Source organism: Silurus meridionalis, chromosome 7, assembly GCF_014805685.1.
Source record: "Silurus meridionalis isolate SWU-2019-XX chromosome 7, ASM1480568v1, whole genome shotgun sequence".
Lineage (NCBI taxonomy): Eukaryota > Metazoa > Chordata > Actinopteri > Siluriformes > Siluridae > Silurus > Silurus meridionalis.
The window spans coordinates 20,470,839-20,493,447 of NC_060890.1; the positions used below are offsets into that span (position 1 = coordinate 20,470,839).

General features: G+C 35.2%; 1 protein-coding gene and 1 long non-coding RNA gene across 2 annotated transcripts in view; one reads left to right on the forward strand and one right to left on the reverse strand.

The window, feature by feature from the left end:
• Positions 1 to 22,609, reverse strand: part of fdxr (ferredoxin reductase) — a 33,206-nt gene that overhangs the window by 6,459 nt on the left and 4,138 nt on the right. The window contains exons 3-9 of the mRNA XM_046854461.1: positions 18,070 to 18,165; positions 12,310 to 12,432; positions 12,098 to 12,211; positions 11,133 to 11,234; positions 10,663 to 10,770; positions 8,120 to 8,204; positions 402 to 583 (exon numbers count right to left, since the gene is read on the reverse strand). Coding sequence (XP_046710417.1) covers positions 402 to 583; positions 8,120 to 8,204; positions 10,663 to 10,770; positions 11,133 to 11,234; positions 12,098 to 12,211; positions 12,310 to 12,432; positions 18,070 to 18,165 — 810 coding nt within the window. The remainder of the gene's footprint in view (positions 1 to 401; positions 584 to 8,119; positions 8,205 to 10,662; positions 10,771 to 11,132; positions 11,235 to 12,097; positions 12,212 to 12,309; positions 12,433 to 18,069; positions 18,166 to 22,609) is intronic.
• LOC124389163 lies at positions 19,152 to 20,803 on the forward strand. Its single transcript, XR_006926523.1, has 3 exons — positions 19,152 to 19,611; positions 19,775 to 19,997; positions 20,760 to 20,803. It is a non-coding gene; the product is annotated as an uncharacterized LOC124389163 (long non-coding RNA).

Sequence of the window (22,609 nt, forward strand, 5' to 3'; positions counted from 1 at the left end):
TGTGAAATGACTTACAATTATTTTTTTTTTAAACAATAAATGGTTGGTTTAAATAAAAATAAATATATATAAAAATAAAATGGAATAAATCTAATTAATGGAATAAATCTAATTAATGCAATAAATGCTTATATTAAATTGATTGAGTAATTAATTAAATTAGCAAAATTGAATTGATTAAATAAAACTAAATAAATAGAAAAATGTAATTAAGTGAAATAGTTGACATTTGTTAGACCCCAATTGGTTAATACCGTTAGGTTAAGTGTATATAAATGTGTGTGTATTTTTACATTTTACATTTAATAATTACTTTTTCTAAAAGACATTTTCTCTCCGGTCCTGTATCGAAAGGGTTTGGTACGAATACGTGTACCGTTACACCACTAAGAAATACTCACCTCAAGCTTGTTAACAGCTAAACGAATCCCTGCTACTTTTTTCCCATCTGCATCTGGAAGCACTTCCACAGGACTACGCAAAAAACGAAAACCCCAACGTTTACATGTATTTTGTCCCCCTTCATTTACTTTTAATGTCATCAGCATCAACTCAGTTAGTCTCTTCCGGGGCCTGGGAAGACCTACATGAACAGAAACACACACAAGATTATAAATTGAGCTACAGTTTTGCTGTGTAAAAAAACATGTTTAAAGGCAAAGGTTCAGTCAAAGTAAAGTAGAGAAAATAAATCGTTCTAAAACAACAAAAAAATTACACCTTAATAAAACAGTGTAATATGGCACAATACATATACAAATACAATACACTATATACTGAATAAGAATACAGAATGCAGTGGGTCCAAAGGCCCAATAGCATTAATGCAATCGCTTTTGCATTATTTTCTAAGTTAATACAACAATTTTCATTACAAATTATATTAACGACATAACTGTACTTTGGAAGTACTGACGTGTTTTAATTTGGTTTGTTCCCTTTCTGTTTTAATGACGATATGCACTCGGGCTGGCATTAACTGTCATTAAGTTAAAATATTATGGCTCCTTTTACAATATTTGTTTAAACCCATGAGGAGAATCTGAGCAGTTCCACTGATCAAGTTCACACATTTGCTTACATTTAAATAGGGACCTAGAAACAGTGCAGAAACTTCAATATGAAACATTCAAGGTATTGTCCATTTATGTTCTTTTCCATTTTGTTTCCAACTGTAACAAAACCCTATTTCTATGTTGAAAGAGAATGACTGATATGTAGATGGGCAGACCGACGGGCAGACCGACAAACAGATAGAGAGACTAGAAAATAGTGCTATGAAACTTCTATTCAATTAAATTTTACTTTTCTTTTTAAATATTTTACTATTTCAGGAGGAAGATACTATGAAAATTCTCTTTCTTTTAAATCCACTAATAGCTACCAAAATGTCTAAACAAACCAAGCAAACTAAACACAAACGACTACATTGTTATAATGTAAACTTGGTTTTGGAGATACACACACTATCCCACACATGCTCAACCATGCATACAAACGTTTAGATTAATCACAGTTTGGTGGTTCAGGTGCTTTAAATAAACAACTCCAGTCATGGTTATTGTAAAACACTGAATAAACTGAATAACAAAAGTATAGTGCTCCATTCAATGTGTTACATGGTTGTTGCACTTTGAAATGCACAGCTGTGAGCCATTAAAAGGAGTGCCATTAGCATCACAAGACAACTACCTATGATTGTAAAAAAAAATATACAGCACTTCCTTTTAGATTTGTTTTAGCTCAGTAATGATAAGTTAATTACAAGTTTCTTCCTTAGATAAGGCCAATCAGCTGAGAAACGATTCTGAATTGGAATGAGTCTTACCATAAGGAAATCAATCGTGAAGACTGCATTCGTTGCTAAATATAAAACTATGAATAATCGAGCATTTCATTTACGACAACAGGAATTTTGCAAAAAGATGCCAACTTTTTACTTGTACGTACTGCACCAGGTAACATGCCTACCTCAGGCCAATTCTTATTTGTATTGATCAGCAGGTCAAAGTTCTCATCTGTGAATTACTACATTTAACTATATACTTTTATATAAAGACTATAACTTTAGAAATATGAATTAGACTCTAGTTCTAAATACAAACTCCACGACTTACTTTAGTGCTGTTACATACACACATCACATCATATTCACTCTGCGGTTCTTAAGCTCCTGATGCCACAAACATAAAATGGCAGTCATTTTGTTTTTCCCTTTCATCACACCAACGATAAGTTCAAACACTAGACATAACTGTTATTTCTACTATATATTTTAGATTTTGGGGAAGAAGCACATATGACTGAAAAAGTCAGGTGACCCAATCCTTTTATGCGTATAGTTTGTCTACATCAGCATATTGTATGCATTTACATTTACAAAAGTGCTTTGAAGTTTCAATCAATAAATACATTCAGATGCTGGTTTAAGCCATAGACTAAGAATACCACCAGTCTAAACCTGGGAAAGAACATAGAAGTACTGCTGAAAGAAGACCTGTATTTTTCGGACTATAAGCCGCTACTTTTTTCCCACGCTTTGAACCCTGTGGCTTAAACAACGTAGTGGCTAATATATGGATTTTTCCTGGGTTTTCCCGGTTTCACAAGCAAAAAACTGAGCCCCATAACATTAGACCAACGAAATTGCCGAACGGGTAAAGGTGAACCAATGAAACTCTTTATATTAAATCAGATGCGCTCCCACTGGGGTGTCAAACTCAGTGAGTAATTATTTTTGGCCCGCGAGATTATATCAAATGTGTATTAGAGCTGCCCGCCAGTGTATAGCGCATACACCGCTAATACTACAAATCCCAGAATGCTTTGTTAGTGCGCAGGCGCGTCTGTCGAGACAGCTAAAAAACTCCTCGTACTCAGTGCTGAATTTACCCGGAGATTTAAAGACTTTGAATCCCAGAAATGCATATTTGATCTGCTCAGTTATCCGTTTGTGGTTGACTTGGAAAGCGCACCAACCAACCTCCGAATGGAGCTGATTGAACTGCAGTGTAGAGACACACTCAAGTGAAAGTACGACTCTGTGTGTGCTGCACAGTTTCCTCTCCGACACACTGCTCCAACTCTGTGCCCAAGCTGCTCAAACACTCTCTATGTTCAGCAGCACATATCTGTGTGTGTAACTGTTCTCTTTAATGAAGATGAACAAAACACCACTCAAGAGTCTCACTGATGAACATTTTCACTCAATCCTGAAGATTTTCTGAGCTCAGAGCCTAAACCCAGACATGATGCACTTGTATCTAAGAAGAGATGCAGGAATCTGACTTCAACCAATCAGAGTCAATCAGAGTGTAAAAACTGAGCTCGAATGTATGTCTTTATGCACTTTTTCTACTCTAAGGCATGAACTGTTAAAGGTTGAATGATTGCTTTTTTTAAATGAAGGAAATTATTATTATTTTTGGTTGTTTTGTTGTTGCCCTGTGAAAAAAGGAATTAGAAAATCTAGAGAGAGAAAAAGAGAGAGAGACATAATAAGAAACGAATACCACTGATGTGTGTTTTATTTCAAATTTAATTTCTAATGTGTTTATAATATTAAACTTTGGTTGTTCCAGATTCAATGTTTATGCAAAACTAAAGTTTGTTTCCATATGAAAAGGTTCAACATTACACATCTGGAGAGACGGAAAACATGCACAATTTCAGTACATTTTTCAATAAATATTGAGTTTGGCCCATGACTTCGCCCCAGTTTTTAATTTTGGCCCACTGTGAATTTGAGTTCAACACCCCTGGTCTACAGGAAATGCGAATCATTCGTCATGCTGAAAACAACCGGGCATGAAAAAAACACACTTCACCGGTGTTCTGAGCTGCACGGCATCGGGAGAAAAGCTTCACCGATGGTGATTTTTAAACGCACGACGATGCCAAAAGATAAACTCCCGAGAGAAATTGGTGTGAAAGGAAGGAGGAAGACAGTGAACAATGACTTTCTTGGTAGGCTACTGTTTAGATACAAGCCATGTAACAGACACTGTCTTTCGTTGAAGCCTGTGTAAAGTTCATTAGTTTCAGTGTAGGCAATAAAAATCTTTGTAAAATTCAGTGGGTGCGGCGTATATTTGGGTGCGCTTAATAGTCCGAAAATTACGGTAGGTCTTCTCACATAATATGAAGACTGCAAGTATGTACCTATTACCTTGATGTCAAACTACTCACCCATAATTAATTAATTAATGTATTTGACTTAACCATATTTCCTTTTGTAATGCTAATATGCACCACATTGTTTTCCATTCCCTGTACAGTGGTTATGTTGCACAATGTTGCATAATGAGTCTGGAAATTATACTGAGATAGTGACATATATTGAGAGTATAGTTTAATTTGACTTTATTTAAAAAAAAATAAAGTATATTTTAAATGTTCAGAAATCTTTTATGTTGTAATTCTCAGAAACACTGTACCTTTTACTATAAACTTTTGGTATGGTTGAACTAAATGATACAAAACCAGTACAACAACATTGTTCCTGAAAGGTACACTAGGCCTTCATTAAAAAAAGCCTTGACTAGATCTTTCATAAAGAATTTACCTAATGGAAACCATATGCAAAAACCATGTGAGGAGAAAGAGGTTTTATGTAGTACCTGGCGTTCAATTTACTCAAAAAAAAAATAAAAAATTAAAAATAAATTTAGCTCAGAACAGTTAAGCCACTGTTCTAGTCTGCAAATCTGCCAAACCCTTGCCATGACCACAATGTTTAGTCTGTATATAGATGGTGTGATTTATTATATAAATATATACTGACACTATTCAAGAAAACCGCATGAAGATCAATTTCATCCAGTTTTAAAGGGCTTGGGAGAGATGTTTAAAAGAACAATTTTTATTATTTTATTAATTTGCCAATGATCAGGTAAATTTGAAGTTTTTAGCAAAAGTCAAGGGCATAATAAATATTTGTCAAATTACTCAGCATCCTTCTTTTGTAATAAAGCTAATAAGGTTCCCTCTCAGTTGCTCATTTTCTACAGAAATAAAATGAAATAAGTTACCAGGCATCCTCAGAATAATATTTTCCTCTCTTCTATTTTTTTATTATTCCTGGATAAAACGGCAGATCAGATCAGTCTTGCTATCATGAAAACCAAAGAAGTGGAAAAAAAATTAGAAGCTTTTATTCTAACTAGAAGCAGTGTTACATCCAAATAGCAGTGTTGCATCCAAAATCATTTTTGTCATTTCCCTCTAATATGCTTCATTATTAAACTACTCACTGTCTAGACTTGGTCACTGGACCATATTTTCCATGCTATTTGTTTTATTACTAGCCCTGGGATTAGACTTGTAGACAGACAGATGCTGTTCCAACAACTTAAATGCAAACCAGAGGTGGGACTTAAGTAGATTTTTATGGTTTCAGTACTTTATTTATTTTTACTTTCACTCATTACATTTTTACACAACATTCTGTACTTTCTACTTCTTAAATTTTTAAAACAGACTCGTAACTTAAGTTTTAATTAATTTGGTAAAATATCTATTTTTTAATAATCATTTTCAGCCCATCAACCCATTTCCTCTCATTCCAAAGGCTTTTTTAATCTACTGCTGGTGTATCATTTCCTGGCTCTCACACACCACTATGGATGGGAGATACCAATCATTTTCTTTTCGATCCGAAGTACTTTTAAGACAAGTATCGTCGATAATGATACCTCTTTGAAATATGTATAAAATGTTTAAATAAAAATATTACTGTTAAAAAAAATGTCCAGTTGAAATATTTATACTGATATGCAGTGTAATATTCTGCTCCACATAAAACATGTCTGAAACAATCTGTATGGTATAACGTATAGCGCTCTGAAATGATTCGGCCAAAAAATCCGTCTCAAGTCAGAAGATGGGGGTCGTGTCTGTGTTGCTTCCTCTGCTCTCCTCAGCTGTACTCAGTCGTGCTCTATAGGTTGTTTTACTTTTACATGCTTTGTCAAATATGTGGTATTAGCACATTTCCTTGACATGTCATATGAAGCTTTATCATTGTTAACTAAAGTGAAATAACACAGATTATGCTTAAACCTGTGCCAACTGTGCTCTGAGTGAGGGAACACTGTCATGATAAGCGTTGGTACAGCAGAAGATAAAGTTCTCATTGACATTCCTATTATAAAAATAAGTATTAATAATATTTATATACAATATAGCATGTTAATATTATTAAATATTCTGGTCACTTGTTAAAAAAAAAAAAAAATAGGATTGATCTATCTTAAATAAAATATCGATACTTCAGGATCAATCTGCCCATCCCTACACACCACAGATGTAGGCTAGTTTAGGAGGCAATGAGCAATGCAAAAGGCCACAAGAAGTATGGGGTTAATGTGGATGAGACAGAGGGAGTCAGAGATATAAACATGACTGAGAACAGAAACATTCCTGATAAACTGATCATCATCATCTTTTCTCTGCTTGTGTTTTACATGGTGGATGTTTCGGCCTGGATACATTCATTAGGTAACCGAATTTGGGATTCATTTTGTATTAATATATTAATTAGGGCTGTCAAAATTAACGCTGTAATAACTGCCCAAATTTGCGTGATTGATGCAGCACGCATTTTTGTTTGACCAGAACACATTCGTTTATCCATAATGTCCTTTCTTACACAGATATAAAAAAAAAAAAAAAACTCCACCGAAAAAAATGTTTTAATCACTAAACTGAATGATTTTACTGAGGTTTCATGATTATGATGCACAAAATTTACCCTCTGGGGGTCGAAATTTTTGTGGTAATTTGTCCTCATAACACCGAAACAAATATAACTAACTCTGTCAATTTGATCATACTGATCGCACAGATAAGAGCAATACATCATTCAAATCTGTAAATGTTCTACCTTTATTTGTATACACTCATAACAACAAACTCTCTGCCGTCTCGTCATCTCTCTTCACAGACATAAATAAATTAACTTGAATATCAGTAAATATTTGCCTTACAGACATGACTAAATATTTAAATAGAAAGCTGGAAATGTCTACTTTCAAATAACCCACATCAAATATTCTCAATAATTATATTAATAATAAATATTCTCTGATTATGAAATCGGTATGAAAGTTAGAAGTGGTACAGTTTCTCCGTTATCACCTTATTAACTGTTGGTGTTGAAACATAGCAAAGGTTTGGATGATTTATGTCATTTAAAACACCATAATTACTTTAAAACATACAGAATATTTGTCTTCATGCTCTTTGTTGATTATGGTTTCACTAATAATAAACATACACTCCATATTTCTCCATGCTCATATTGATTAGAGGATAAAAAAAATTGGAAAGTAATAATTCAAGATACATTTAGAACAGATAAAAAAAAAATGTGCGAATAAGTTGCGATTAATCATGTCATGACAAGCATGTGATTAATTGCGATACATTTTTTATTTTAATCGCTTGACAGCCCTAATATTAATATGATGTGAGGTCCCAATACCAGCGTTACACTAAAACAGGTAGTAGTAATGGCTACTTTTTGCTACATTTTTACTTTTTGTCAGAGTTTTGCTGTAACTTGAGTAAAAAAGTGCAGTCAGTACTTCAACTTTAGTACTTTAGTATTTTAAAACACGAGTATCTGTACTTCTACTTAAGTGATGGAGGTGTGTACTTTTGCCACCTCTGCTGCAAACACATTTATTCTTTATTCAGGTTTAGATTTAGTGAACCTTTACCGGCTTGTCAATTACATGACGTTATCACAAGCTTTATCTTGTGGAATGGCAAGTTTAACACCACTTAAGCCTTTACTATCTATGCATCTTCCACAATGTTTGAAACAGGTGTAAACATGAAAAAAAAGCAACTCGGTTCAAAAGTGCTTGACATGACATGCCTGAGTTTATTGTCATGATGAATTGTAGCAGTTATAGTTTCAAATTACACCAATGTTGTTTATCCAGTTTACTTCAAGTGATCAGATCAAGTCTGCGGATCACACAACGCACGAGAACTTTACAACCGGTGCTGCATGTTTATGTGAAATGTAATGGTTCATTTTTTTATATGCTAAATATTTATGTGGAGTAAGTATGTAAGTATGTTTAAGTATGTCTGTGTTTAGTGCACATACCTTTCAAAACCTCAGCTATACCCTCAAAGTCACTTGGGAGCATGTCAGCTTTAGTTTCAGGCAGGTTAATCATTTCTCTCACTTCCTGAAATAAAATCAGAAACAGAAACAGCTTTATAACCAATTATGTTTACACACTGAAGGAATATTTCTGTCACCTTCTGTCACATTCTGTCTGGGTGTTCAAGTAAGTGCATAAATAAGCTTCAGTTAGTTCAGAATGCAGCAGCAAGAGTCCTCACTAGATCTAGAAAATATAACCACATCACCCCTGTTTTAATCAGTCTACACTGCTCCAAATTAAATCTCGCACTGTTTACAAAATACTACTACTGACGTTTAAAGCACTTAACTGCAGTATCTGAGTGAAATACTTTATCATTATGATCCCCCACACCTACTTAGATCAAAAGGTGCAGGCTATTTGTTGGTACCTCAACTAATAAAGACTACAGCAGGAGGCAGATCTTTCTCTTATAAAGCCCCACAGTTATGGAACAACATTCCAATTAGTGTTCAGGACTCAGACACATTCTCAGTGATCAAGTCAAGGCTAAAAACCTATTTATTTAGTCAAGTCTTTTATCAGTAGGTTTTTCTTAGGTAAAGAATTAGATCTGGAAGAATCATGAATAGTGCGTTCGCTAATCTGGGATATTTGTATGCTGTCGTCCCCTCACTCTCACACGTTTACTCAGGTTTGTTGACGCTGGTGTGGTGGGTCATCTCTTATTCCAGAGATCCCTCATGTGTGTATTACCTTCTGGCTCTCCCTTTTAGTTATGCTGCCATAGCGAGTCCTGCCGGAGTCCCCAATTGCACAGTAACTTTCATACAACAATAAGGATACTTAATAATCCATATCCTTTTTCTCTCTGCCAAACCTCTTCTCTCTGTTGAATATATGCAACATTATGCAATGTTGCATATATGGAAATGGAGACAGAAAACTTTCCACCAACTTTCCAGCAGATCTATGGACTGCTCAGAATAAAAGTTTTCCGTGGGAGACACATGTACGATGCCATCGCAGCGGAGATAGAGAGAAAATTTACAGCTCATTTGCTCTTTGTGGGAAGATAAACTGCCACGGTCACTGATAATAGCGCGAACTTTGTAAAAGCGTTCAGAATGTTTCAAGCTGATGATGAAGCAGAGAATGATGTAGACGAGAACGAGGTCATATTTACGGAATTGCACGATGTTTTATGTGATGACAGTGAAAGGTATGTTCTCCCTCCACATCACCGGTGTGCAGCCCACACCCTTAACCTTATATACACGAACGATAGTTACATTCCTGACGGCGAAGGCAGATTGAAAAGCAGTGTACGGAAGTGCGACTGGAAAGTGTTCAGCCTTGTGGTCAAAAGTTAGTCAATCATCTTATTATTGTTCTTATTATTGTTCTCTAAGAAGTTATTAAGTATTTTAAATGTTTAAGCCATGTCTTTTGCCCTAATATAACTTATTTCCAAATGGCAATTATCTATATTACACCTGTTACACCTGTAAGGCGTGAAAGAGATACAAGTAACGCAAAAGTCATATAACATTACTTTCCATAAAAAGTAACTAAGTAACGTAATTAGTTACTTTTTTGGGGAGTAACTCAATATTGTAATGCATTACTTTTAAAAGTAACATTGCCCAACACTGTTTATAGTCTATTCAGTGCAGAAAGTACAGACATAATAACAAAATATAAGTAAAACAGACACAAATTGAATAATGCACTATTTACAAAAACAGAAATCTCGTTTAAATAAATGCACATATGTTATTTACAAGTGTGCATTAACAGAAGTACCATTTAGATTCTAACTATAAGGACAGACGATGAGACAGAAGACAGGTTACATTCCACATAATATTTGGTTGGGACATGTTGGTATTGTATTCCTTATTTTTATAGCGTGTAATTCCAGAAGAAAAGCTTCATGGAAAATCATGAATTTTGTACTCAAACATTAGTCTGTATGTCTAGCCCTGGAACCTCAAAACTTATTTATCCCACATGGGTAATCAAAATCAAGTGTGGGTCATGTCTATCAAGGCTTTTAAATGCTTCTTTAAATGTCTTTAAATTAAAAAAAAAATAAAAAGTGTGCAGGTCCAAAAACAATACAATTTTCAAAATGTAAAAAAAAATAATAATATAAATTTATTTTAAAAAGGCACAAATTTAGCTTGAGACTGAAAAAGGTTTCTGTTGAGGGTATATATATATATATATATATATATATATATATATATATATATATATATATATATATATATATATATATATATATATACATATACAGAATTAGGCCACTTAGCCACTTACATAAAACTATTGGCAAAAATAATGAGGAATGATGAATCTTGCAAAATGAAATGGAAAAATTATTATTATTATTATTTTTTTTTTTAAATGAAGAGAATATGAAACAGACAAATAGAGAAAATAAAAATTGAAATAGAGTGAAAAAGAGGCAGAGATTTAGACAAAAAGAAAGAGGAGAAATAAATGCTGACACTGACAAACTCTTATACTGTACCTTTATGGTACATGCAATTTGGAGAGGTCCTCTTCTTCCAACAATCAACACTCTGTTCACCCGACTGGCTTTGAGAGACTGCAGGGCCTGTTCAGTAATGTCGGTTTTCTGCCAAAAAAAATACACCCAATAAGACTTTTATTCACCCCTCTCTTTAGAATACATGAGTAAAGTCAGCTTTACTGCTTTTGGCAAAAATATATATTCATCTTTTTTTCTCTTCTATACGTCATGTGCTAGAGTAGCCTTGTAAAAGTTCAACCACAGGTGCTGTGTAAAGAGAGAAATGTGTCCAGAAGCATTCATTGATTTAGGAAAGATCTGAAATTCAAACCATGATATAATTACACTTATTTAAATAAATGAATCACATAAAAATATAAAACTAGTACCCGGTTGATTCACTGATATTTCTAAATTATTTCTTATTGTTAATGATAGCTTCTATGTATTATGTGTTGTGCAGCCACCTTTAAATAATCCAGTGGAGACAAGAGGATTCTGGCAACATCCAGTGCCACGTTTCCCTGTCCCAGAACCACAGCTGTCTCACAGCTCAGATCCGGACACAACTGCATGAGAAACATGAACCAAACCAACAGCAGGTTGTCTGAACAGTTTTCTGTAAAGGCTATTACATGTTCATCTATTTAGAGCTGTTGCATAGAAGAAATATGGTTTGTTTTTGCCCTGTCCAATTTCTGGGAAAATTTAAATGCAAATACAGCAAAAGACACACACAGACATGCAAACAAAGACAGACACACAGACATACACACAAACACACACACAATCCATCAAAGGCAATTATATTATATTATATTATATTATATTATATATTATATATTATATTATATTAAACTTTATTGTCATTGTGCAGAGTACATGTACAGAGCCAATGAAATGCAGTATATAACAAAGCATAAAACAAATGGTTATTACATTTACTCTTTATTACATCAAATATCATGCTCGTCTACTGATGACACCCACCCTATCCTCATAAAATCACAGAATCTCAGACACAAGGAGGTTTTGTGGCACCACCTAAAATCTGAAAGAAGGAAAAAATCTAAAACTGCAACATCTGTATCCACTTTTGTTCTGTTCATAGCCAATCCACCAAGAGGATTATGTGGAGCAGGTTAGAGTAAAAATAAAAGAAAATAATAAGGAACAAAAACCTGTAAAATAAATTAGAAGCTCAGATAGACACAGGAAGACCATGTGAACCACCATTGAGACAGTGACTTTCATCAAGTGATGTTTAAATTTGAAACATGACCCTGGAGGCTACTTACTTAGTGGTTTAAAATTGGTTTAAGAGTTACTTTTAACTTTTAATTAAGAAGTAAATGAATTACATAGACAATAAATATTGGTTTGCTCGAGATAAATGCTCTAGTGCACTGTTAAAATGGCAGTTAATTATTACCTCTTGATTGCTTGGAAGTCCATTGTACCATCCCACAAAGTCTCTGGCTGAGAACACACCTTCAAGACTTTCTCCAGACACTCTCATAGACCGATTCCCATCTGCCCCATAACTCTGAACAAATACAAAGCAAGCATGTCTAAATGAGGTATTGGAAAATGGATTTGAGCACCTGAAAATATAAAGCAATAAAAGTATAAAATAATTCTCACAAGTACAACCGCGTGGTAGGCATTCTTTAGTTCCTCCACGCTGATGTCCATGCCTACACCAACATTGCCAAAGAATGAACAGCGTTCATGCTGGGCCGTCTGTGTGAATGTGTTAATGACATTCTAAAATAAAATGTAAAGTAGGGAAAAAATAATTATTAACCATACAAATATTTAATTCTTGTATTGTCTATATTGTCTTGTATTCTCTCATATAGTCTGTTTTGTCTTGTATAATCGAAGCAAAATGTATTATGTTATTTATGTCTGTACATAAATAATGAGAGGCACCAACAGCTGGAACCAAATTCCTTGTGTCTGTCATCACATTAAACCTGATTCTGATATGCTTATGTTCATGACTCTTAATCTCATAAATCTTGGGTTTAAGCTCATCAATAAGAATTAAGGATGTCCTCATGGAAAAAGAGTATTTACGAAGTCCACAGTATATATTTTTTAACACTACAATAATGTGGTCGCTTATTAAACGTTTTTACTTATTATTAGAATTGCAGAGAGTGTGGTTTATCCTTTTTGGGTAAAAATGAATAAAAATTTGTATTAAAACAAACTTTCTTTCGGCTTTTCCCATCAGGGGTCGCCACAGCGGATCCTCCGCATGCTTGATATGGCACGTTTTTACGCTAAATTCCCTTCCTAACGCACCCTTCCCTCCCCATTTATCCGGGCTTGTGCAACCCTAATGGCTGGGGTCGGTTTCCTGACCGGGGAACGCACCCGGAGCGCAGCGGTGAGAGCGCTGCATCCTAACCACTAGACCACCAGGGAAATCAACATTTTTATTATTATTCTCTAATTTGTTGCCTCAGTTATGATGAGACGTACATAAAAATAATTTGCCTCGAAATGAATGAGAGAATTACTGCACTCTCATATATCTTTAAAGCTAGATTTCACATACAGGACATATTACTTCAATAATTTTACAAATAATGTTTTCCTTATATAAAGCACAATCCAATGTGATTCAGAAATATGAACAGACTGAGCTACATATATTTCTAAAGTCTGTACTATCATTTTATCTGTGGTATTAAAAGTGATTGAACTGAAATATATCAAACACCACACAGGATGTGCAGGTATATTGGCAAGGCTTGAAATGTCAAGCATATTAATGAAACAATCAATCAATTATACCCGATTACACCCCCACAATAATATAATTCTGCTATTAAATATTTCACACCTCCAGTAATACATTTAAGTCAGCATGTGACTAAAACTTTTATATTTTAATATGGTTTGTGGTGAAAGGAAAAATATTATATATATATATATATATATATATATATATATATATATATATATACATACAGTGGAACCCGGTTATGTCGATGTCCTAGGGGGTCGCCAAAAAGCATCGAGGTAACCGATGATCGAGATAGGGTTTTTTTTTTTTACACAACAGCGTTGCCGCGATTTGTTTGATGAAGGCATGCTATAAAAATACATACAGTACAGTGGAACCTCGGGTTACGAATTTAATTCGTTCCGGTACTTTATTCGTAACCTGAAAAGTTTGTATCCCGATACAAATTTCCCCATAATAATGAACAGAAACTTCGGTAATTCGTTCTGGACAACCAAAAATATTACTTAAATAAAAATAAAGCCAATATTCACTAATATTATTTACTTTTAACATGTTATATTAAAATCATACCACATAAAAACATACAAAAGAGGAAAACATCTTCACCGGGTACTTTTCCTTTGAGAAGACTCGCTGCAGGAGACGACGTCAGAGAAGGGGAGGAGGGAGAGTTATTGTTTGAAGGAGAATCTTATTATATTATATTATTATATATTATTATATATTATATTATAGAATATTAAAGACAGTGTTATTAACACGAACGCTGAGACAATTGTTGCATTAGAGGGAAAATGAGAGCTGTTTCTTTAAGGCTACTATTAGTTGGTATTGAAGTCCAGAGTGAAATTCATTATGGGTATTGTACTGAAAAGACTGTAACCCTGCTAATCTATCTTCATAAAAACAAGTAAAGTGGTTATGCATCGGCTAATGTTGTCCATCTCATCATTCCACGAGCATCAACTAACGAGTTGTTACGCTGCCGCCGGGAAAAGTTCAAGCGGATAAGTAACACGATGCTCTCGCTAGGGACACAGGACGCTAACTGATGTGACGAGCTGCGTGGATAGAGCAAAAACAACCAACTTGCCTGCGATTTTTGGTGAGCGACGTCAGATCCCGATATATTGTTCGTAACCAGGGCAAAATTTTGATGAACTGCGATTCGTAACCTGAATTATACGTATGCCGGGGCGTTCGTAACCCGAGGTTCCACTGTACATGTTTATCTGTCAGGAATCCACCTGCCACGCCCCCTTCGGCCCCCTTCAGCGTGTCAGGTGCTTTCTCAGCCGCTTTCTCTGAAGCTCCGCTTCAATCGCGCACATATGGTGCTCGTTTATCATCATCACCAGCTCCTATTTAAACTTCCACACTCTCACTGTCCGTTATTGTTGGTATATGTTGGTTCACGGCGGTCGTTGTTATCGCGCATGCATATCCCGGTACGTGCCTTCCCACCGGCACTCTCTCAACGGCTGCTCTTTTCTTCCCAAAGCGCACCGCGCAGATATTAGGGTTCGGCGACATAAAAAAACATTGACATAACCGATAAAAAATTAATTTGGCGGTTCCACTTCAAAAACGTCGACTTAATAGGGTTGTCGAGGTAACCGAGGGCAAGATAACCGGGTTCCATTGTATGTATGTGTATATATATATATATATATATATATATATATATATATATATATATATATATATATATATATATAATATTACACACACACACACACACACACACACACACACACACACACATACATACATACATACATACATACATACATACACACACTCACCGGCCACTTTATTAGGTACACCTGTCCAACTGCACGTTAACGCAAATTTCTAATCAGCCAATCACATGGCAGCAACTCAATGCATTAAGGCATGTAAACATGGTCAAGAAGATCTGCTGCAGTTCGAACCAAGCGTCAGAATGGGGAAGAAAGGTGACTTAAGTGACTTTGAACGTGGCATGGTTGTTGGTGACAGACGGGCTGGTCTGAGTATTTCAGAAACTGCTGATCTACTGGGATTTTCACGCACAACCATCTCTGGGGTTTACAGAGAATGGTCCGAAAAAGAGAAAATATCCAGTGAGCGGCAGTTCTGTGGGCACAAATGCCTTGTTGATGCCAGAGGTCAGAGGAAAAAGGCCAGACTGGTTCGAGCTGATAGAAAGGCAACAGTTACTAAAATAAACACTTGTTACAACCGAGGTATGCAGAAGAGCATCTCTCATCCTTGAGGCGGATGGGCTACAGCAGCAGAAGACCACACCGGGTGCCACTCCTGACAGCTAAGAACGGGAAACTGAGGCTACAATTCGCACAGGCTCACCAAAATTGGACAATAGAAGATTGGAAAAACGTTGCCTGGTCTGATGAGTCTCGATCTCTGCTGCAACATTCAGATGGCAGGGTCAGAATTTGGCATCAACAACATAAAACCATGGATCCATCCTGCTTTTTATTAATGGTTCAGGCTGGTGGTGGTGGTGTTATGGTTTTCTTGGCACACTTTGGGCCCATTAGTACCAATTGAGCCACAGCCTACCTGAGTATTGTTGCTGACCATGTCCATCCCTTTATGACCACAGTGTACCCATCTTCTCATGGCTACTTCCAGCAGGATAACGCGCCATGTCATAAAGCGTGAATCATCTCAAACTGGTTTCTTGAACATGACAATGAGTTGACTGGAGTCAAATGGCCTCCACAGTCACCAGATCTCAATCCAATAGAGCACCTTTGAGATGTGGTGGAACGGGAGATTCGCATCATGGATGTGCAGCCAACAAATCTGCAGCAACTGCGTGATGCTATCATGTTAAAATGGACCAAAATCTCTGAGGAATGTTTCCAGTACCTTGTTGAATCTATGCCACAAAGGATTAAGGTAGTTCTGAAGGCAAAAGGGGGTCCAACCCGGTACTAGTAAGGTGTACCTAATAAAGTGGCCGGTGAGTGCACATACATACATACATACATATATATATATATATATATATATATATATATATATATATATATATATATATATATATATATATATATATATATATATATATATATATATATTAGGCTGGGCGATAAATCGATTTTATCGATTAACTCGAATGTGTAGTTTACATCGATATGTTTTAATAAAAATCGGTTTTCTTTAATGTCCGCCGACGCTCCCCTCTGGGCTCCCATAGTTTCGAACGAACTCCCCCGCGCGTTTGCTATAGAGATACACAAACAACATGGCAGCGAGCAAGCAAAGGTAGCAGTAGCATCAATTTACTGCAGCATCTCAAACAGGGGCATGCTGTCGAGTGGGAGAGATGTAGGGCCCTACGAAGTGAACAAGACAGCGGCAGCACAAGACTGCGGTTAAGCAGCCGCATCCTGAAAATACACGGTTAAGCAGCCGCACTTTGTTTAGTGTTGCGCGTCTAATCGTACACTTCCGGTATGGGTGGTGGGAGCGGTCAAAATACCTGTAAAGACGCTTCAGAACGGCGTTTCCGTTAAGAAACAGAACAATCAGAGCATTTGAATCAACATATTCAAACACTCATAAAACATTTTTTTGAGGTTTGCTCAATCTTTCAAATAATTCTTATTTAGAATCTCACTGTCTTTTATATTTTTCTGTGGAGTTTTTCAGAAAGGTAAAGGCAAAATCACTCCAAACCTCAGGTGAATTTTCAGTCATGTTCCACATTTAAACACTCATAAAACATTTTTTTTTTTAGGCCATATCGCCCAGCCCTAATATATTATATATATATATATATATATATATATATATATATATATATATATATATATATATATATATATATATATATATATATATATAAATATATATAAAAATATTTTAAACTATATATAAATAGTTTAAAAATCATACATTGTGATTTCTGGATTTTTTTTTTAGATTATGTCTCTCACAGTGGACATGCACCTACGATGACAATTTCAGACCCCTCCATGATTTCTAAGTGGAAGAACTTGCAAAATAGCAGGGTGTTCAAATACTTATTTTCCTCACTGTATGTATATATATACATATAAATACAAAAACTAAAATTCATTTTAACAGCACAAATTTTACTAACATGCGATTAATGTTTTTCTGTTTAACCATTTTTATTAATAACATATATATAAATCAATATAAAAAGACTAAATTAAATCCGTCAACGTAACACACATTTATTCACGACATCCCTTCTTTTCTCAGATAACATTTTATTACTTTTTATTATTTATTAATTTTTACTTCACCAAAAAATTATTTTTAATCACTGAATATTTGGTTTACTAATGGACCAAGTCTCAAATTAAGCACCGAAATTCTTTATAATGCACATATCCGCCAATTAAAACCATTCGTATAGAAACAGCGAAAGTTCTGTTTTGTGTCCTGATAATTACCGTAATTTAAATTAACCTTAACTTACTTTAAAACATTTACAAGCATATTTTGTCTTCATGCTCTATGTTCAGTTTGGTTTCACTAATAATAAGTATAAGTATGTGGATGTGTGCCAACCATAAAGACAGTTCAATGCACTGAAATTTCATGAACTTTTGTACTATTATTTTTCTGCTTATTTTCTACCATAAAAAAAAACTAACCTTAACCTCAGGGTGATCTGGAGCTACCCCGAATCGAACCAGGCCAAATGGAACAGGCAGACGCTCGTAGATATCCACAACCATGTCACTCCTGGCCTGAGAGACAGCACACATGCACTTAGAAATATTCCACAAACAGATCACTGCTGAATGATTAAACTGTTATTTTAATTTTCTTTGAAATGGAATGTAAATAAAGAATGACCTAATTACCAAAATCATATTTAACCCAACTGTATACAGTCAGGTCCACAAGTATTTGGACTGTGACATCAATTTCATAATGTTGACCCTGTAACTGCACCAAAATGAATTTAAAATAAAAACAATCAAGATGGGATCTAAGTGTAGACTCATAGCTTCAATCCATGATGTTTTAACAAAACGAATTGAATACATTGTTCAGGAACTACGTGTACTTTTTTGTGTACACATTCCTGCAATGGGATTTGCAATTCCTTCACAGAATCAAAAGTAACTGGACACACTTTTAACACTGACAAATGAATGCATTATTTTTAATACTATAATATGAGAGGTAATGAACATGAGAGGTAAAGTTTTGCTGCCTTATTTTTTTTTTTTTTTTTAAAGTTTGGTCAGTCAGTGCCAGAAGTATTTGGACATCTCAAGTATGTCATTGCAAAGTTTTGCTGCCATTTCACTGCTCTATTTCACCTATATATTAACAGAGCTGGGTTGTTTTTGCCTGTAATATTACCTCTGTATGGCTACTTTCTCCGTTTCTGATCTCTGAAATGCCACTTGTATAACATTCATCAAATTTTTTTAGCTCACTAGAACCTTGACTATGCACCTGTTTGCTACTGCAGTCATGCTAGCATTTAACTAGGGAAAAAAATGTAATATAAAACTATTTACATGAATCCATAACCACAATAGCATGTATCACTGATCAGCCTTTAAGATTAGAACAGTTTTATTCGTAGAACGGTTTATTCCTAATGAGCAAGTAGGTGGCGACTGTGGCCAGGAAAAGCTTCTTTAGATTAGATTCGATTCGATTCAACTTTATTGTCATTACACATGTACAAGTACAATGCAACGAAATGCAACGAAAAAATGCAACGAAAAAATCTTCAGATGGTTTGAGAAAAAAAACTTGAGCGGAACCAGAATCAAACGTAAACCCATCCTCATCTGGGTGGCACCGAATGTCTATATTTATATTCATTTACAGACTTAAACTGTTCGTAATACCACAGTGGTGCAGGCAGTGAGGCAGTGAATATTATTTGTACAAGTTGCACAAGTATTCACCTATATTCACTATTGTGTATCAAAAGTCAAATAATGATGTTACATAACAGCTTGAATACAGTTAAAAAAAAAAAAAAAAAGGTCTTCCAGGACCTCTATATATAATACAGTTTCTGGTAATGAATCTGTAATCTGTTCATAAAAAGCCACACGCCTTGGAAGATGGCGCAATGTCCAAACAACATCAAGGGACTCAAGCTAATGCAACATTAAATCTGCCAACACTATCAACCCTACAGTGAAGGACAACAGCATGTACAGGTGTGCAACTTTATATATGTAGTTTAATACAAAATGAATAGAGGTTAACAAAAGGAAAAACAGGCTATAGATTTTACTGCCTTCCTGTCAAACTGCATTCCTGCCTTTTCTTCTGGAAAGATGTCTTCTGAATTCTTTGAAGTTTCTCTTCCATGTGTTTCAGTTAAATAGAATCCATGTGGGTGCAGTTAATGTCAACAGTTTACAACAAAGGACCAGGACCAAAGGTTGCATTTAACAGGCTGCACACCTTAACAACAATGTAAATGTAATGAATGGAAATTTGGTGCCACCCAGATGAGGATGGATTCTCTTGAGTCTGGTTCCTCTCAAGGTTTCTACCACATGGCATTTCCTTTAAGCAAGGAGTTTTTCTACAGTCACAGGTATAAACTTACAATCACAAGGAAGGAACAAACTTATAAATTCTTTTATTACCGCTTTATCAGTGTAAAGCTGTTTTTAGGCAATATCTACTGTTAAAAGTGCTATACAAATAAAAACGAATTGTGAATTTAATCTCCTCCTGGGCTCATAATCAACTCTCATGCGCTAAATAAAGAGAAATAAAAAATGTAGTTGTTTAGACTTTGTTTTAGAAATATAAAACAATAATATAAATATATTATTTTCAGAAATAGAACATATTAAAGATAGATTAGAATAATATAAACAAGAAAATTTGAGATGACTCGGAAGACCTGCATGAACATAGATTTTGGATGTGGCCATCCCTGAAGCAAAACACATTTTATGATGAATGTTCACGCACATTTGTAATAAAAGATCCATTAAGAGGCAACAACATGTACCAAGCGTTCTTCACGAGTTATGCATAATTTCCTTTTTTTTTATAAAGAAGCAGAGTAAAAGCAAGTACCGTAATTTCCGGACTATTAAGCGCACCCATATATAAGCCGCACCCACTGAATTGTACAATGATTTTTATTTTGAACATAAATACGCCGCACCTGTCTATAAGCCGCTAGCCCTACACTGAAACTAATGAACTTTACACAGGCTTTAACGAAAGACAGTGTCTGTAACACGGTATTTAAACAGTAGCCTACCAAGAAAGTCATTGTTCACTGTCTTCCTCCTTCCTTTCACAACAATTTCTCTCGAGAGTTTTTCTTTTGGCATCGTAGGTTTAAAAATCATCATTGGTGAAGCTTTTCTCCTGATGCCGTGCAGCTCAGAACACCGGTGAAGTGCGTTTTTCATGCCCGGTTGTTTTCATCGTGACGAATGATTCGCATTTCCTGTAGACAGTCCGAGTGAGCGGCAGGACAAATGTCAGAGGAACATCATCCATATTTATGATGTGGTGCGGCCCGATTCAGTGGGAGCGCATCTGATTTATTATAAAGAGTTTAATGGGGTTCGTTGTTTAAGCCGCGGGGTTCAAAGAGTGGGGAAAAAGTATCGGCTTATAGTCCAGAAAATACGGTAATTAAAAGGGTTAATGTGTTTCAAACTGTATATTTGTACACATACATGCATACATACATATGAGTGGACAGATTGGGTGGAAAGATTTAAAAGTACACCTGCACCATCCTAGGACAGCCTGCTTTACTTATTCATCAGTGCTAAAATGATGACATCTGAGGAACTCATTCAAGAGTCCAAACAGGCCTTCAACTCAGTGCTGACTTCAGCTCTTCTGTGCCATTCAAAAGCAGAAAGCTGTCTTGGTACCCGGCATACACTAATGCAAATGTTTGTGAGTAATTGTGTGCACCATTTGCAGAGACAGTTCTCACCGTCTCTTGTGCACCATTTAATTTATATAAAAATAATAATATTTTAAATGCTGACACTAAAATGAGGAACCGGTTAGTAGCTAGAAAATCCCTTAGTAATACAAAGCAACTTATACAATATAGCTAAGTTACTAATAAGGGCTCTGAATTCTAGTAGTAAGAACAACACAGAACCTTTTCAAATTTAGACCCGTTTTCTCATGCCGCTAACTCGACATGAGGAAGAAGTATATAAAATGAAGAAAACACATTGCACCAACTCTCAGATCCCCTCATTGCATCATCTGAAACTGCTTTTAAGATCCTCTTACTGGTTTTACACTGCTTTATAGAAGCGTTAATTATATTCTGGGAAGCTCAAGCAAATGCTTGAGCTTGCTTTCCTGAAAACATTATTACCCTTTTTTTTTTATAGTGTCTTGCTTACATGAAACAGACAATTTGTTCAGTCTAATAGTTTGTTTCTGTTTCTATGCAATAAAATACGTGCTTGGTCACTAGCACATTATAGATGTTCTTGAGATATCAGCCAATTTACACTTCGAAACAGTTGTTTACCCTTTATTTGAGGATTATTTGGTAACACTATTTATAAACCTACTACAATTGCATAGAATAGAAGTATGAATAGAAATGGGTTATACAAAATATCCCCTTTGTGGTTATATAGGCATTTCCCAACAAACAGGGTGAAGGCTAATAATTGCTTCCTCAACGCCATTTGACAAAACATCACATCCCAGCGTTTTGTGTTTTTGTAATCAACCATGTACAGATGTTCACAGGAAGGTCACTTTTGCCTTCCTGTACAAAGTAATTTATCAGAAGTAGTGTGAAGTAAGAGGCACACTATAAATAGGATATTAATATATATATATATATATATATATATATATATATATATTATATTATATATAATATGCAGGAATGCCATGTTTAATACTAATAGACAGGATGTGACTAAGAGCAGTAAAGTAATTGCAGGCACAAATACAAAAGTGAATGTACTTCAATAGACAGCCTTTCTGTAGTCCTTTTTATCATTTTATTTTTTTATGTAAAGGTGATTGACCTCTTGCAACCTCAGCGAAAGCTGTAGTCTGATATATCCAGTTATTCAATTCAATTAATTTGTATTTGTATTGCGCTTTTACCAATAAACATTGTCTCAAAGCAGCTTCACACAGATAACGTGGTGATAAAAATAAATAAGATGTTCTTTATAAGTGTAC